Source organism: Schistocerca serialis, chromosome 6 (genome assembly GCF_023864345.2).
Source record: "Schistocerca serialis cubense isolate TAMUIC-IGC-003099 chromosome 6, iqSchSeri2.2, whole genome shotgun sequence".
NCBI lineage: Eukaryota > Metazoa > Arthropoda > Insecta > Orthoptera > Acrididae > Schistocerca > Schistocerca serialis.
Genome location: NC_064643.1, coordinates 717,079,438 through 717,098,496, shown reverse-complemented (window position 1 = coordinate 717,098,496; position 19,059 = coordinate 717,079,438). Strand labels below are relative to the sequence as shown.

The 19,059-nt window shown below is 43.6% G+C and overlaps 1 protein-coding gene across 1 annotated transcript in view; it reads right to left on the bottom strand.

Annotated features, from left to right (window-relative positions):
* Nucleotides 1-19,059, bottom strand: part of LOC126484279 (RNA polymerase II subunit A C-terminal domain phosphatase) — a 95,558-nt gene that overhangs the window by 18,748 nt on the left and 57,751 nt on the right. Inside the window, exon 7 of the mRNA XM_050107705.1 lies at nt 1,095-1,647. Within this exon, the coding sequence (XP_049963662.1) occupies nt 1,095-1,647 (553 nt within the window). The remainder of the gene's footprint in view (nt 1-1,094; nt 1,648-19,059) is intronic.

Here is a 19,059-nt window from a genome sequence, read left to right as displayed (position 1 = left end):
ATACTTGTTTACAATCTTCTATAAATGTGATCAAAACTGAAGAGAGTAAGTCCGTAAAGTCCCCTTGTTAGACAACATTCCTCCAAGTACAGCAACATACAATACCAATATAAAATATGATTGGAACTTGGCCATAATTAATCATAAAGGTATCACAGATCCTTCAGTTAAAACTATGGAGGCTCAATCTGATACGAGAGATGTGGGCCAGACTCAATCGACTAAGTATGATTTGTACGCAATATCCTAATGGACAAATAACAACGCCGCAACTTTCCTAACTGTCTTTGTGTCTGTTGAGCTCATGAAAAGAATACAGAACACCTGGTCAAAGAATATCCTCCACAGAAACATCCGGAAAAACTTCAAAAGAAAAAAAAACATCTTCAACACTCAACCAGCTAAATGTCCATGACCAAAACCTCCATATTGTTCTTTTGAATTTCTTTAATAGCTGTTTTATCCTATGAATAAACAAACAAACAAGCAACTAGGATGGGAGTTTGCTTTGTATCAGTATGAAATGACTCTTCAACATAGTTGAATTTCCTACGTTTCCCAAGTTTTTGGAGATATGTTTAAAATAACACACCAACCGTTATTGTCAGTTTTCAAGTGTTGGAGACAGAACTAAAGGATTAGAATCTTTCTGGTGTCCAATGCGACAGGACTGTCAAACTATTCTTACAGTCTAGGTTTCTGAAATACATTTGTCTTGTTTACTGCATTAGAGATGGTATGCTTCAATTGTAGTATAACCACTTACTCAGTGATGTTGCTATTGATTTTTATCCATGTAAATTATTTTGCTGTTTGTATGGTTCCCTTCTACACAGAAGGGGTCTCTTTCCCATTCCTATCATTTGTATTAGTATCGGAAAATCAAGTAACAGAAGATATCAAATTAGGTATGTGTTAGTGTCATTACTATTCTGATAACATTAATTTCTCATTTAATGCTACAAAGAATGGTATTGCTGGGAAGGTTGCATGCTTAAAGCAATTAGATTACAAATCATTTTACACTAAAAAATCGTATGAACTAAGTTACACAGGCCACAGACATGGCCCTGGTCTTCAATCAAAAATATTACCTGTAAGTGACCCCGAACTACTGCTGCTGCTGTCATCCTCATGCCTGATCTTGGGAGGACTACCACCCAGAATACTGTCATCATTTTTATCATCTTCATCAGTGTCTGCCTTACTTTCACCTTCAGAGTCAATTTCACTCTCCGATTCATTGAAGATATCTTCCACTTCGCGGTCCATACTCGCAATATCCTCAGATGAAAAAGACATCAAGGGATTGATAATTTCCAAGACACTGTCACCAGACGTGCTCTTCTGTTGTCCTGAGGAATCATCTGGAGTTAACACATAACTCGGAGGAACACGAGTAGGTGAAGCACAGTGAGCCGGTGGATGACGACGAGCAGAGGTGCCGCGGCCCAGCGGGAAGAGACGCTCCTCGACATGTTCCCAGCGTTCTGCACACGCCCAGAGCCAGTCGGGAGTGACGAGGAGAATATTATCGTGCCTCCTCTGCACTGCATTCACCTTTGCAGTGCCTGGGCGAACAGCAACCAAGTGCGTAGTGTAATCTGTCAGGTCGGGTGTTACCACAGCGCCCAATTGTACTGCCACCTACAAAATAATGGGAGAATTACACTTCTTGGAGAGACTCTTAGTAGACACATAAGCCTGTAATATGTGTACATAATGACAACTGCAGGAATCCCTCTATAATTACTGTAACAGATACACTGATGTCAAGCACTCATGTTTTAACAAAAGCCCTGTTACACTGAATTACACAACTGTTTCAGTGTATTAGTGTTGCAGCACACCAGGGTATGAAAATTAGCATTTCTACAAAGTATTCAAAAAGAGTGAATGGTTAATCCACATTGAGGCTTTTTATGATAAGTAACAAACGTCATACACAGATGTTTGTACTGTTCTCGGATTTCCATCCAGATGCAGCCTTCCTTGTAACATGATATTTTGACAGCTTACCTTGCCATCATCTTCAGGTAATATCTGAAGAATGAGTTTCTTCGCTACATCCTGCCTCCATTATATTATGATTACTCAGCACTCCTTCACCCACTATAGACCGCATGACGCATTGGGTGGAGGGGTGGGGTGGTGTGTTTCTGTATGGCATTGCCGAAGGTTGAGTGGGAACCGCAGTATAGTGTGCGCAGAATATCGTGTGCGCGGATGGTAGGGCATGCTTGCGGAGAGTGGTTGTGGTGGAGACTGCGGACAGGCCGAGTGCCGGAGGGTTTGGTTTTGTTTTACTTTAGGCTGCAAAAACAACTGGGGTCATACACACCCAAGTCAAAAATATAGAACACAATGACAGAGAGGAGTTGAAAAATGACAATATATCAGCCCCAATTGATATAAGAGAAGACAGCTAAAAACAGGGACGTGGAGAAGGTGCAAGAAAAGACACCATACAGAAATGGAGGCCCAAAACTAAATATTAAATGGCCTTTGCCATATTGCTTTGTCGGTTAAAAAGTAAAACGTGGTTGACAGCCCGCGCTTCATTTGCTAAGATGGCCGATAACTCAGAAGGCAAACTCAAGCGGGAACGTAGACGGTTAAAAAATGGGCATTCCATCAGGAAGTGGCAGATAGTTAAAACTTGGGCACAATGTGTACAAAGTTGTGGGGGAGCACCACTTATCAAATGACGATGGCTAAAAACGCAGTGCCCAATACGCAACCTAGTTAAAATGATCTCCTGGCAGGAGGGCCAAGAGGATGTCATCCAAGCTGCTGGGAGAGGCCTAATTAGCCGGAGCATATTCCTGTGAAGGGAGGACCATTGGTGATGCCAAAGGGACACCACCTCCAGACAGACGGCAACATAGAGATAGTCAGAGAGAATATAGTAACTAGTGTGCTGAGGTTCAAGGACTCCAGCCTTGGCAGCAGCATCAGCAGCCTCGTTTCCTGGCAGACCGACATGACCAGGAACCCACACAAACAGCACAGTGCCTCCACCAAGAATGAGCAAGTGACTGTTTTCCTGGACCCATTGTACTAAGGAATAGGCAGTGTACAGCACAGATATCAAAAGACATGGGTGTCAATCACGAAGGCATGCCTAACACCAAGATCAGTCCGAGAGCCATCAGCGTATACAAAGGTACTAGCATGAAGATCCATGCAAAGGTTGTGAAACTGGAGGTGACAGACTGAAATTGAAGGTGATAGAGCGAGGCAAGAGTAGTGTCCTTAGGAAGCGAAGGTCAAGGTTAACACGGGCCACTTCACAAAGCCAAGGTGGTGAAGGGTTCACACCCATCGGAAAAGTTGCAGGTAGTGTGAAGTTAAGCAGCCGGAGCAAGTACTGAAAGCGGACTCCAGAAGGTAACACAGAAGTGGGACGAACCCCATACTGGCGATCAAAGGAATCACTGAAGAAGGAGGCATAGGATGGGTGGCCACGCATGGCAGACAAACGGCATGCATACCTGCTGAGGAGAAAGTCACGGCGATAGGACAGTGGTAGGTCAGCAGCTTCAGCATACAAACTCTCAACCAGGATAGTGTAAAAGGTGCCAGTGGCCAAACGGATGCCACGATGGTGGATAGTGTTGAGATGGCCTAGGAGGGATGGGAGGCGCAGGCGCATAAACAGGCGCCCATAGTCGGGTTTTGAATGGACAAGAGACCAGTACAAAGTGAGGAGGGTGGTTTGATTGGCACCCCAGAAAATACGATTGAGGTCACGTAGGGACTGCGTACAGCGGGCTGCAAGGTAGAACACATGGGAGGACCAAGAGAGTTTCCTATCGAGCATGAGCCCCAGGAATTTTACAGCTTCAACTAACGGAAGGGCAACAGGCCCAAGACATAAAGATGGAGGGAGAAACCATTTGTGCCACCAGAAATTCATATAGACAGTTTTGTCAATGTAAAAACGAAAGCCACTGTCGATGCTGCAGGAGTAAAGATGATCAAGACAGCGCTGAAGATGCCGCTCAGTGAGACAGGTCCGTGGAGAACTGCAATAGATGGCAAAATCGTCTACAAAAAGAGAGCTGGAGATGCCAGGAGGGAGATAAGCCATTATAGGGTTAATGGCGATAGCAAAGAGGACAATGCTCAGGATGGAACTCTGAGGCACACCGTTCTCCTGGCTAAAGGTGTCTGACAAGACAGACCCCACACGCACCTTGAAAATTTCGTCTTTTAAAAATTCCTGAAGGAAACAGGGTAGGCAGTCATGGAAGCTCCACATGTAAAGAGTACAGAGGATACCAGTTCTCCAGCAGGTGTTGTAGGCCTTCTCCAAATCGAAAAACACAGCCACAGTCTGGGATTTCCCCAGAAAATCATTCATGACATGGGTGGACAAAGTAAGAAGATGGTCAACTGCAGAACGCCATGCTTGAAGTCCACATGGTGCAGTCGTTAGTAAATTGCAAGACTCGAGCCACCATACCACCCAGGCATGAATCATACATTTCATCACCTTGCAAACGCAGCTGGTGAGAGAGATGGTGTGGTAGCTAGTAGGAAGATTTCTGTCCTTACCGGCTTTAGGTATAGGTATGACGGTGGCTTCACGCCAATGTGCAGGAAATGTGCCCTCTCCCAAGGTGCAGTTGTACGTGTTAAGCAGAAAATGCTTGCCCACAAGAGAAAGATGCCACAACATCTGAATATGGACAGTGTCCAGCCCCGGGGTGGAGGCTCGGGATGAACTAAGAGCCTGATCTAGCTCCCTCATAGTAAAGGTGGCATTGTAGCACTCACGATTGGGAGAAGGGAATGATACCACTGAGCCTCCTCCGCTCCTTTCCGATGGAGGAAGGCAGGGTGATAGAGGGAATAGCTCAAAATTTCCGCAGAATGGTGGCCCACAGTGTTGGAGACAGCAATAGGGTCCATGATAACATTGTTTGCTACTTTCAGGATGGAAATTGGCGAATGGATCTTAGTCGCAGAGAGCTGTCGGAAGTTGGCTCACACTACAGAGGAAGGGGTGGAACTGTTAAAAGAACTAGTGAATGAAATACAGCTAGGTTTTTTGCTATCCTGAAGAACGCGACGACACGTTGCACGTATCTGTTTATAACGAATGCAGTTAGGCAGGGTACGATGACGGTTAAAAATGCGGAGAGCACGTCTCCATGCGCAAATTGCGTTGCAGCATGCCTCAGTCCACCAAGGGACTGGGACATGCCGCAGGAAAGAGGAAGTGCGAGGAATGGAATGTTCTGCAGCAGTAAGTATAACGTTTGTGAGATAGTCCACCTGGTCATTACAACTGGGAAAATCCTGTTCTTCGAAGGTCGCCAGTGAGGAGTAAAGCTTCCAGTCAACTTTAGTAAGCTGCCATTTGGGTGTGCACGCAGGTGGGGGTAGGAGTCAGAAACGGATAGCACATGGGAAATGGTCGCTCGAAGAGGTGTCGCAAAGAACGGACCACTAGGGACAATGGGCAAGCTGGGCAGTGCAGAAGGATCGGTCCAAATGAGAATAGGTGTGCGGGGAGTCGGAAAGGAATGTGGGTGCTCCAGTGTTAAGGCAGAAGAGGTTAAGTTCACTAAGAAGATCACCCAAGAGGGCACCTCTCTGACAGGTTCTGGGAGAACCCCAAAGGGGATGAGTCACTAAGTAGTGGAAATGGGGAGGGGTGGGGGGGGGGGGGGGGTAACTGCCCAAGAAGCTGATGTAAGTCTGCCCTGGTGACATCGAATGACGGGGTGACATAAATGGTACAGAGGGACAAGTCATGTGAGAAGGGAAAAGGCAAATGGCAACAGCTTGAAGATGGGTAGTCAGGTAGATGGGTTGGCAATATCATCCCATATGAGCAGCATGACGCCCCCATGAGATAGAATGAGCTGAGAAGAAATTTGAAAGCTCAAAGAGGTTGTGAGGCGGCAATTTTGTTTCCTGAAGGAATGCCATGAACGTTCCATTGGAGGAGAGTCATGATGAGGAAGAGATGAAAGGCTGTCATCTCAGCAGCTGCCGAGTGATAGCCTGTGAAGAATCGCTGCTACAGGACACAGAAGCAAGAGGATCCTGCTCCATGGCGTCCACAGACGCACCAGCTAGCTTGTGCTGTCAGTCTGTGGAGACCAATACAGAAAAACAACTGGTGGTGCGCACCGGCAACACGGAGGCCAGCCGGGCTATCACGTGGCAACACCAACGAAGAGGATCTTCGCATCGGCGAAGGAGAAGACCGTTTGCCTTTGTTGGACTTCTGCGATCCTTTCCTGTTAGTAGAGGAAGACTCAGGTGTTGTTTGGCTCGAGGGGCATAGGAAGTCTTCACGGCAGTATTCTTTCCATCCTTTCCGGCCTACTGGTTGTGTAGCTGGTGGTTCGCTCCTTGAGGCAAGAGTTTGATGGTTTTTTTGCACAGCTGGAAGCAAGTGAGAGACCTACACGCGAGCAGTTACTTTTTTCGCCTTCAAATGCATCTTCATGTGCCTTGATCACTGTCAGTGCTCCCTAGGCAACTAAGTGGTCCTTTCCAATTGGGCTAACTTTCGAAGACGGCGATTTAAAATAATTCCAACAGCGATACAAAATTAACAACAATATGACACCCTATACAAATGGCACTGTTCAGAGCCGACCTGGAAACATGCTCAGAATATGTCAACTGAATGTTGAGGGACTGTCCAGAAATAAGGGCAAAATACTATCTAAAATTTTGAGAGAGAATAGGGCGGACGTCTTAGTGCTGCAAGAGACTCATACTGAAGATGACAACGCTCTGTGGAAGCGAGGGCGCATCCCAGGCTATAAATTAGTGTCCCAAATTAACCATCCTCAATATGGAGTTGCCAGCTTTGTCAGCAAAAACTTAAAGGATGTCTCAGTTATTCTCAAGGAGAAATCAGACAAAGAAAACGTGATGGTAGCGGTGATCCGGATCGGAAATATAAAAATAGCAAATATCTACAAACCACCGAATAGCACTTGGCGCAAACAATTCCCAGTGCTAGAACATCCTGCAATATATGTAGGTGATTTTAACAGCCATAGTTATGAGTGGGGCTATGCCGAAGAGGATGAAAATGGTAGAAGTCTGGCAGAATGGATGGAAGCAAACAACTTAAAGCTCCATTATGATGCAAAGGGAAAAGGCACATTCAGGTCTCGAAGGTGGGGTACAGAGAGCACACCTGACCTCTGCCTATCAACTATGGACCCTTCGGAGAGTAGTAGCGGAAGCCAACATCGCCACATTCTCATCTCCTATGGGCTACACATTCCCCCAGTGCGATCTGCCTCTGTATCCCGCAGGAACTTTCAAAAAGCAGATTGGTATAAATTTTCTAAATTGCTGGATGAGTCAATAAAACAGGTCCCTGCACTTCCAAAATCATACTCAAAGTTTTTAAATATCGTAATATCTACTGCCAAAAAGAGCATACCCAGAAGATGCCGGAAAGAATACATTCCTGGCTGGAATGAAGGGATCAACCAGCTGTTTAACCAATTCAAAGAAAGTGGAGACTAAGAAACAGCTACGAACCTTATGAATTCCTTGAACGAACAAAGGAGAGAAAAATGGCATGAAGAAACAAGGGACCTCGATTTCACACACTTCCGTAGAAAAGCACAGATGCTGATTCACAAACTTGGAGAAGACCCTTCCCACAACAGAGAGAGCTCAACGGTCTCATGCGACTCAATCACCAGTCACTTAGTGAGAGTTTCCAAGGTTCCTACAGATAAAGTAAATCTTCGGCAAGTAAAGAGAGGGCTTACGGAAGTCAAGAAATCTCTGCAACATAACCCGGAATTCCCTTTTCCATTTACAGTCACTGAACTAGAGACAGACCTTAAAGATACGAAAAGTAGAAAAGCTCCAGGTGCAGATGGGTTTTACCCTGAATTTTTGGTGCACAGTGGACCAGTAACACGCCAGGGAAAGAGGGAACAGCTGCAGAACACTTCCACCCAATATCTCTACTTAGCTGTGCTCACAAGCTATTGGAAAGAATGATTCTAAACCGAATCCATGATCAAATTAATGCTACGATACCACTTGAACAAGCTGGATTCAGACCTTATAGAAGCTGCTGTGAATAAGTGCTCTCCTTGACTACTCACATAGAATCAGGATACCAAAAGAAACTTAAAACTGGAGTAAGGTTCACTGACCTGTCAGCAGCTTATGACACGGTCTGGCACGAGGGCCTATTATTGAAATTTTTGAGAGCAATACCTAGCAAAACTCTAGGCAACCTCTTAAGTAACACGTCAAGCAATAGGCGGTTTAAAGTACATCAAGGAGAAGAGAAAAGCAGATGGCATGTACTCAATGACTGATTACCTCAGGGCTCTGTTCTTGCTCCAGTGTTATTCAACCTCTACACAGCTGACCTGCCGAATTTGACCTGCTGCAAATTTCAATATGCAGATGACCTGGCAATTTCATATCAGAGTGAAGACTTTTCTGAATGTGAAGAACACCTAATGAACAGCCTTACTAAATTTTATGAGCATTTTGAGACATGGCGACTGAGACCAAATGTTTCTAAAACCGAGGTAAGCCTGTTCCACCTCTCTAAACGCCTTTCATCAGCAAAGATCAGTCCACAGTTCGGCCCTCTTGGCACAGTCACATACAACAAAAACCCTAAATACCTGGGAGTCACTTTGAACAGAACTTTAACATACAAAAAACACATCTTCAACTTTTGTAGTCCTGTCTTCCTCAGTTGTGTGTAATATTACGGTATATTGATGATTTTTACTTTTAGACCGTCTGACAGCAACTGAATAAAACACAATTTTAGTGCCATAAGCGTTTCGCCTTTATTATCTGCTAGGTATCATCAGTGGCCTGGAATATGTACATATGTTTGCTATTTAATTTACATTTTTGTCACTGTACCTATAGGTTATAAACAGTTCTGGTGGTTGATATTTCCTATTAAGCAGTAATATTTTGAACTGTACTTACAGGTTGCGTGGACAATTTCTAACATATTATGCTCCTGCTGCATTTTTGTTGTTGTTGTTCTTTTTATGAATGTCAATTTGCAGTTTTTTTTCCCACGTTCCACAGCACTATGAACTGAATGCTTGTTTCAATGCAATGTTTTGGTTTCTATTGCTGACTGTCAAATGTTTTTGCCAAACTTTGTGTAATTACTGAAGTATCTGTGATCTATTCGTGTGTGTGTGTGTGTGTGTGTGTGTGTGTGTGTGTGTGTGTGTGTGTCCGTCCAGAAGGTGAAAGGAGAGAGTTTTTTTGTTTTATCTTATCATTTCCTTTATTAAGTGTAGTAGGGAGCCTGTGCTGATGTGTGTTTGTTCATTTATCACATGTTTGTTTTCTGCTACGGCTTTCTGGATGTGGAAGTTTTCTTGTGTTTATATAAGACGTTTGTAATGGTTGCTTATTCTCATTATTTTCATTTCTTGTTCCATGTTTTTAGGATGAGGGTTACGGTGTTTTAAATGTTCTGCAAATGTGGAATGGTTTGTTTCATACATCCAACATCTGATATGTTTCCAGAATGAGATTTTCACTCTGCAGCGGAGTGTGCGCTGATATGAAACTTCTGGCAGATTAAAACTGTGTGCCCGACCGAGACTCGAACTCGGGACCTTTGCCTTTCGCGGACAAGTGCTCTACCACCTGAGCTACCGAAGCACGACTCACGCCCGGTACTCACAGCTTTACTTCTGCCAGTACTCAAATTTATTTGATTTTCTTTTTCTTTTTCAAGTGTGAATTTTATGTTCTGATGAGCTATGTTTTTTCCGAATGGAGTTCATCTATTTTTTCACTTGGCTCAGCTACCAGACAAATAATGTCATCCACGTATCTGTACCAATATATGATTTTGAAACTTTCATTAGTGGTTATCTTTTCAAATATCCGATTTTCTAGATGACTGATGAAAATGTTTGCTAGTGTTCCTGATATTGGGGATCCCATGGGCAGTCCACCACTTTGTAGATAATATTCTTTCTCAAACTGAAAGTAGTTTTGTTCAGTTGTCAGTCTGAGCGTATCTGTTATTTCTTTTATTGCGTCTGTGGTGAAAATATGTAAGAAATTGTCCACGCAACCTGTAAGTACAGTTCAAAACATTACTACTTAATAGGAAATACCAACCACCAGAACTGTTTATAACCTATAGGTACAGTGACAATAATGTAAATTAAATAGCAAACATATGTACATATTCCAGGTCACTGATAATGCCTTGCAGAAAATAAAGGCGAAACGCGTATGGCACTAAAATTGCATTTTATTCGGTTGCTGTCAGACAGTACATAAGTAAAAATTATCAATGTACCGTAATACAAAAAACACCTTTCCAACTTGGCCAAGAAGAAACAAACAGAGTGAACCTTGTGAGGAAGCTGGCAGGCAGTACATGGGGAGCAACCACATCAGTCCTCCGAGGAGCATCCCTTGCACTGGTATACTCTGCAGCAGAATACTATGCACCAGTTTGGCTCTGAAGCACCCACGTAGTGAAGGTAGATGTCCAAATGAACTCAGTTATGAGAGTAATTAGTGGTACAGTCTGGTCTACACCCACTTGCTGGCTACCAGTGCTTTCAAACATCTGTCCACCAGACCTCCGTCGAAAGGCTGCTCTTTACAAACTCTGTCAGCAAGTTTCTGAAAACAACTTGATCCCTCTTCATGACGATGTGCTATCACTGCCCAGGAAATGCCTCAAATCTAGAAGACCAGCACATGAAATGGAAGCCCAAATGCTATCCACAGGATTCGACCAGGACGCAGAGTGGAAACGTGAGCGGCAAGCTACAAGTACCCGAAACCACAAACTTGTAGACACTCCAACAGTTCCAGTTCCAGGCATCCACCAACCAAGGAAGGTGTGGGTGCAGTTAAACAGATATTGGACTGAAGAGGGTAGGAGCAAATGCAACATGCACAAATGGGGCTTTTCAAGTGACCGTGTGTGTGACTGTGGTGACACCAAAACAATGAGCCACATTGTGAATGAATGTCTAATCAGAAGCTTTCCTGGTGGCATTGAGAAGCTCCATCAAGCATCCCACGAGGCACTCCACTGCATCAAGTCCATCAACACCCTCGTGTAGTCTGAGCCGTTTTAAAACTTGTGTACTGTATATAATTTCACATGTTCAATTTTATATAAATTTCTTTGTTTTGCTAAATGTGTGTTACTGTAATTGATGCATACGACAATAATAATAATAAAAACAGCTGGAAGTGGGGATGGCGATGCTACCTCGATACTGGGCAATTTCACAACCTTATAGCTGAAGCTGAGGTTGCACGTCTGCGTGGCCATATCCTTCACGGAGCGAGGGGTAACGAGAATCAAATTATAGGTGCCAGACAGGAGAACGCAGAATTTGCAACTAGCTAATAACTTGCGAGCGACTGGGTAAGGCACTTTTTCCTTTACCTGGATCTCTGGCTTAAGCCAGAGATAAATTCTGCCGAAATTTTTACAAAGGTACAGACGGTGTTTAGAAAGGATAGATTGCATGCAACCGGTGGTGGAGTGTTCATCGCTGTTAGTAGTAGTTTATCCTGTAGTGAAGTAGAAGTGGATAGTTCCTGTGAATTATTATGGGTGGAGGTTACACTAAACAACCGAACTAGGTTAATAATTGGCTCCTTTTACCGACCTCCCGACTCAGCAGCATTAGTGGCAGAACAACTGAGAGAAAATTTGGAATACATTTCACATAAATTTTCTCAGCATGTTATAGTCTTAGGTGGAGATTTCAATTTACCAGATATAGACTGGGACACTCAGATGTTTAGGACGGGTGGTAGGGACAGAGCATCGAGTGACATTATACTGAGTGCACTATCCGAAAATTACCTCGAGCAATTAAACAGAGAACCGACTCGTGGAGATAACATATTGGACCTACTGATAACAAACAGGCCCGAACTTTTCGAATCTGTATGTACAGAACAGGGAATCAGTGATCATAAGGCCGTTGCAGCATCCCTGAATATGGAAGTTAATAGGAATATAAAAAAAGGGAGGAAGGTTTATCTGTTTAGCAAGAGTAATAGAAGGCAGATTTCAGACTACCTAACAGATCAAAACGAAAATTTCTGTTCCGACACTGACAATGTTGAGTGTTTATGGAAAAAGCTCAAGGCAATCGTAAAATGCGTTTTAGACAGGTACGTGCCGAGTAAAACTGTGAGGGACGGGAAAAACCCACCGTGGTACAACAACAAAGTTAGGAAACTACTGCGAAAGCAAAGAGAGCTCCACTCCAAGTTTAAACGCAGCCAAAACCTCTCAGACAAACAGAAGCTAAACGATGTCAAAGTTAGCGTAAGGAGGGCTATGCGTGAAGCGTTCATTGAATTCGAAAGTAAAATTCTATGTACCGACTTGACAGAAAATCCTAGGAAGTTCTGGTCTTACGTTAAATCAGTAAGTGGCTCGAAACAGCATATCCAGACACTACGGGATGATGATGGCATTGAAACAGAGGATGACACGCGTAAAGCTGAAATACTAAACACCTTTTTCCAAAGCTGTTTCACAGAGGAAGACCGCACTGCAGTTCCTTCTCTAAATCCTCGCACAAACGAAAAAATGGCTGACATCGAAATAAGTGTCCAAGGGATAGAAAAGCAACTGGAATCACTCAATAGAGGAAAGTCCACTGGACCTGATGGGATACCAATTCGATTCTACACAGAGTACGCGAAAGAACTTGCCCCCCTTCTAACAGCCGTGTACCGCAAGTCTCTAGAGGAACGGAGGGTTCCAAATGATTGGAAAAGAGCACAGATAGTCCCAGTCTTCAAGAAGGGTCGTCGAGCAGATGCGCAAAACTATAGACCTATATCTCTTACGTCGATCTCTTGTAGAATTTTAGAACATGTTTTTTGCTCGCGTATCATGTCATTTCTGGAAACCCAGAATCTACTATGTAGGAATCAACATGGATTCCGGAAACAGCGATCGTGTGAGACCCAACTCGCCTTATTTGTTCATGAGACCCAGAAAATATTAGATACAGGCTCCCAGGTAGATGCTATTTTCCTTGACTTCCGGAAGGCGTTCGATGCAGTTCCGCACTGTCGCCTGATAAACAAAGTAAGAGCCTACGGAATATCAGACCAGCTGTGTGGCTGGATTGAAGAGTTTTTAGCAAACAGAACACAGCATGTTGTTATCAATGGAGAGACGTCTACAGACGTTAAAGTAACCTCTGGCGTGCCACAGGGGAGTGTTGTGGGACCATTGCTTTTCACAATATATATAAATGACTTAGTAGATAGTGTCGGAAGTTCCATGCGGCTTTTCGCGGATGATGCTGTAGTATACAGAGAAGTTGCTGCATTAGAAAATTGTAGCGAAATACAGGAAGATCTGCAGCGGATAGGCACTTGGTGCAGGGAGTGGCAACTGACCCTTAACATAGACAAATGTAATGTATTGCGAATACATAGAACGAAGGATCCTTTATTGTATGATTATATGATAGCGGAACAAACACTGGTAGCAGTTACTTCTGTAAAATATCTGGGAGTATGCGTACGGAACGATTTGAAGTGGAATGATCATATAAAACTAATTGTTGGTAAGGCGGGTACCAGGTTGAGATTCATTGGGAGAGTGCTTAGAAAATGTAGTCAATCAACAAAGGAGGTGGCTTACAAAACACTCGTTCGACCTATACTTGAGTATTGCTCATCAGTGTGGGATCCGTACCAGGTCGGGTTGACGGAGGAGATAGAGAAGATCCAAAGAAGAGCGGCGCGTTTCGTCACTGGGTTATTTGGTAACCGTGATAGCGTTACGGAGATGTTTAATAAACTCAAGTGGCAGACTCTGCAAGAGAGGCGCTCTGCATCGCGGTGTAGCTTGCTCGCCAGGTTTCGAGAGGGTGCGTTTCTGGATGAGGTATCGAATATATTGCTTCCCCCTACTTATACTTCCCGAGGAGATCACGAATGTAAAATTAGAGAAATTAGAGCGCGCACGGAGGCTTTCAGACAGTCGTTCTTCCCGCGAACCATACGCGACTGGAACAGGAAAGGGAGGTAATGACAGTGGCACGTAAAGTGCCCTCCGCCACACACCGTTGGGTGGCTTGCGGAGTATCAATGTAGATGTAGATGTAGATCTCTTGGACAGCCTGCTCATCAATATGCATGAGACAATCCCGAGAGGAGGCGGCATGGCCACTGTTGCAGTTGACAGCGGGGAGAAGGAGGGTTGGGTTGTTTTTAGGGAAGGAGACCAGACAGCAAGGTCATCGGTCTCATCAGATTAGGGAAGGACGGAGAAGGACGTCGGCCGTGCCCTTTCAAAGGAACCATCACGGCATTTGCTTGGAGCGATTTAGAGAAATCGTGGAAAACCCAAATCAGGATGGCCGGACGCGGGATTGAACCGTCATCCTCCCGAATGCGAGTCCAGTGTGCTAGCCACTGCGGGGAGAAGGAGGCGGACAGTCGCCCTCGTGCGCATCCCTACCACAGGTTACACATTTGGCTGGATGTCGACAAGACGTTCTAGTGTGGTTGAAATGATGATACCGGGAGCAGCGCATTAGGTTTGGAATGTACAGTCGGACTGTGATAATTTTGTAGCCTACTTTGGTCTTGGACAGAAGCACCACTCTATCAAAGGTGAGAAAAAGAGCGCGCGTGGGCACTAAGGAGGACTCTACCTTTTTCATTACATAATGGACGGCAATGACACCCTCATCAGACAGATAAGATTGGATTTTGGCCTTGGTCAGATCGTCAAGCAGCCTAGGGTAAATAACACCACGGGGAGAATTCAAGTCCTACGGGCCTCGACACGAACAGGGTAGCCATGGAGAAGCGACGCAGTAAGCAGTTGTGCTTGAGAATCAGAAGTAGTCTCCAAAAGCAAAGTGCCATTCCACAAACGAGAGCAGGATTTCACCGTGCCAGCAACTGCATCAACACCTTTCTGAATAATAACTGGATTTACCGTGGCGAAGGACTGACCTCCTTCAGTATGTGAGACCATGAGGAATGGTGGTGCAGCTGGAAGGGTCTTTGAATTGTTAGCCTCATTTTGTTTATGTTTTCTAGACATTGATTGTGAAGATGATTGGCTCACTGCGTGAAAGTCCCCATCATTGCCAGTGTCTCCGATGGTGCGCTCCTTCGAACTGCGTGCTCCCTTCACATGGGGGCGCACCTGCCTTGGTCACCTGCCAGGTCACAACCTGCCAGAGGAACCAACTGGCAATTTGGGAAGCTTGCAGCTCAGGCAATCACCCCTCCCTGGCCCTGGCCTGTAACAGGGGCAAACCGTACCTGTCGACCAGGGGGCTGGGAATTACGCGTTATTCAGTCACCCATAACGTGTCAGTTGTGTGGGTTGGCCTTCAGGAGCTTACAGGGAGGAGGAAGAAAAGGAAGAACCTCAAAAGCCAACGTGGAGGAATGAGAGGAGAAGGGAAACAGGGAAAGGAAAAGGGAGGGGAAAACAGTGGTGAGACTGTTCTTATGTCAGCGACAGACAATGCGAAACATTCGCAATAACACCCGGGACACGTTCCCCAAGGAAGAAGAAAAAGAATAGCAAGAGGATAGACATGCAGCACAGAAGGGAAAAGATGCTGTAAAGGCTGGGGCCCCGTGGTAGCCAAGCACGAACCCGCCAAAGAGTGGCGAGCCCCCTGGGTGGAGTGCTGGGGGAAAATGCCATTCTAAACTGAAGGCTACACTCAATTATTTTTGTAAATATTAAGCGGGGCCCCTTCACGCCCACACTTGCATTGTGACCATTCAAAAAGATCTATCACCTCAGCTCTTATCAGTATCTAAGAAGGAATTCCGCCGAAAATGCAGTGATTTATTTTCGCCTGGCTTGTTAACATTTGTAACTTTCAGCGAAGCGTCATGAGCTGCTGAGTAAAACCTACACATTTCTGTTGTTGCCATGTTAAAATTTGCTTATTTTGCCACAACTCGGTGGAGTTTACACAGTCTCACCTCACTAACATGTTGCGCAGACGCAATTGCAAGAGAATTCTGAAACAGTGGTTTATTAACTTTATTAAGCAAGGAACTGAGGAAAAGGAAGGTCAGCTTCTTATGAAAAAAACACATCCTTAGTACAAAATAAACGTGTAATGACTTGGCTTATGTTGTTCCAAAATACATATCATTTCTCGTTTCACCAACTATTGATGACCCTTAAAAATTATATTCCTTCATCAAGAAAGTCTGCAGTTAGTGGAATAACACATTGGATAATTAAGTTTTGCATAATAACTGTACAGGAAAATACTGTCCTCTTTGTGTGCTATATTTTGCCAAAATCTCATTGCAATATCTCACACCGTTTATGAAATATGAAGAATGTTGTGGATATTTCACTCTGGTTTTATCTCTGGTGTGGAACAATCGCAGATGAGTGTGATAAGTCAAATTAATTTTCTTGAGATCCGCACAAATATCACAATAACAAATATTAGTTAAATGATGTGCACATCATAATGAACCTGATATACAAAGCAACAAGTAAAGCAAAAATGATTTTTTTTTTTACCAAACAGTTTCTGCAAAATCTGTTTGAGAAAGGCTGCAGAGTGTGCACGTTGATTCTGCCATCGCCAACCGACTGAAAGCTGGCAAAGACTTATTGGCCTCCCCTTCTGAACAAACAAATGAATTTGCGCAGCACTTTGGATGAAAACTGGTCACTGCGCATTGGCCTTCATATCCTGCGTGAACTGTAACTCACTGCTTCTGTAGCCCCAGTCAGCTGAGCCCTGGATCCCTAGCCTTGCTTAGGGTGTAGCCACTGTCTGTTGATCTGCCCACTGGCCACTCAAATTTCAATATAACTGCCTTCAGAACACTGTCCTAAGCTGATGAGGCCTGTCTTAACACTTTCGTTTCTTCATACTTCACTGAGTCCCCTGTAGCCCTGCAGTGTTTTTTATAAGCAGATAACAGTACAAATTGACAACCTGTCAGGAAAGCTTAAAATTATGCATCACACTCACATGTCTAAAACTGTATTTGAAAACAAGAAATGGTACTGAGAATCCAAGGAAAAAGTACCAGTTTAAATAGCACACTAAGCTCAGGCTCTCACAAGCACAATACTTTACGATTACTAGAACTGATGGAGCATAAGAAATGCATCTCATAGAATTGTGGGACAAAGTTTAATAATGAGAAAAACAATCGTCTAACAGTAGTAAATCCATATGCTGACCTTTATGATGAACAGGATATGAAAGATATGAAGACATATTAACTGACATATATTTTTGGCAAGATTTCAAGTTCATGTCATTCAGTGCCAACACTTAATCAGACAAGAAAGTAATTGGCGATAAAAACATTGTGTCCTTGTTTAATTATTCATCATAGTAATGGCTTTGAAGAATTTATGGATGAATGAAAAGCCGCCATGGGGTGGGTGGCAAGATGGGTGCTCTGGTACTCACAACACAGTTCCTCTTTAATGAGAAATAGCACTGCAAAAAGATGGTGAAGTATTCACATCTGTTACTTTCCTTTTCAGGGAAAAAAAAAACCTTCACCTAATTCTCTTCCCTCCAAGCCTCGAATCACTGAAATGCCCATTATCTCATCCACATCTACATGAAAACTTTGCAAACAGTGAATCGTATTGGTGAAGAGTCCCTTATACCACTACTAACCATTTGCTTTCCTTGTCCACTCACAAATTAAGCGAGGGAAAAACGTCTGTCTATACGCCTCCACATAAGCCCTAATTCCTCTGTCTTATTTTTGTGGTCCAATGCAAAACTTATGCTGACAGCAGTAGAATCGTTCTGCAGTCAGCTCCAAATGCTTAATCTCTAAATTTTTTCAATAGTGTTCCACAGAAAGGACATTGACTTCCCTCCAGGGATACCCATTTGAATTCACGAAGCATCTCTGTAAATGTGTATGCTGACTGAACCAAGCAATAACAAATCTAGCAGCCTGCCTCTGAAATGCTTCGATGTCTTCCTTTAATGAGACTTGGTGGGAATTCCAAACACTCGAGCAGTACTACTCCTGCTGCAGGTTTCTGATGGTAGTCTATTCCAGTGTACTAACAGCTCTACACTTACCATTACTAACCTACTAATACTACAGCCAGGGCTGCATTTACGTGCAAGGCTATCTAGACCACAGCTTAAGGGGCCACACCACAAACATTTAAAAAAAACTATTTTAGTAGGGCTTGCATGAGCTGTTCAGTGGAATGGATAGAATCTTTAAAAGAACTTTAGGACTTGAATGAACAGTTGAGTGGATGGGTAGATCCCAATGAAGGTTATACAATGAACAGCAATAAAATTAGAACAAGGGTAATGTAAAGTAACTGGACTGAATCAGGCTATGCTGCTGGACGTGGATTAAGAAATGACACACTAAAAGTAGTCAATGAGGTTTGATACACGGGGAGCAAAATGAGTGATGATAGCTGAAATAGAGAAAATATAAAATGTAGATTGAAAACAGCAAGAAATGTTCTTTTGAGAAAATGTAATTTGTTAACACCGAGTATAATTTTAATTGTTAGGAAATTGTTTCTGGAGATCTTTATGTGGCAAGTTGCATGGTTTGGAATGGAAGAGAAATATGTATGATAAACAGTTCACATGAGAAGAGAAAAGAAGTATCTGAAACATGGCATTGCAGAACAATGCTAAAGATTAGATGGGTAGATGGGATAACTAATGAAGAGGTACTGAACTGAATTGCAGAGAATCTACGTTTATGGAACATCTTGACTACATGGAAGAATTGGTTGACATAACATATCCTGAGGGACCAAGGAATCGTCAGTTTGGTAACAGAAGTAAGTGGGGACAGTAAAAATTGTTGTGGAGGAACAAGACTTGAATACATTCAGGAAGTTCAAACGGATGTAGGTCGGAGTCGTTACACACAGATGGTATGTCGTTCATTTCTTTAACATTTTGATATAATCCAATACTTTATTTTGAACAATAGAAAGTCCAGGATGTAATAATGACAGTACTATGGAAATGATAGATTGTTACTCACCATATAGAAGAGATGTTGAGTCACAGACTG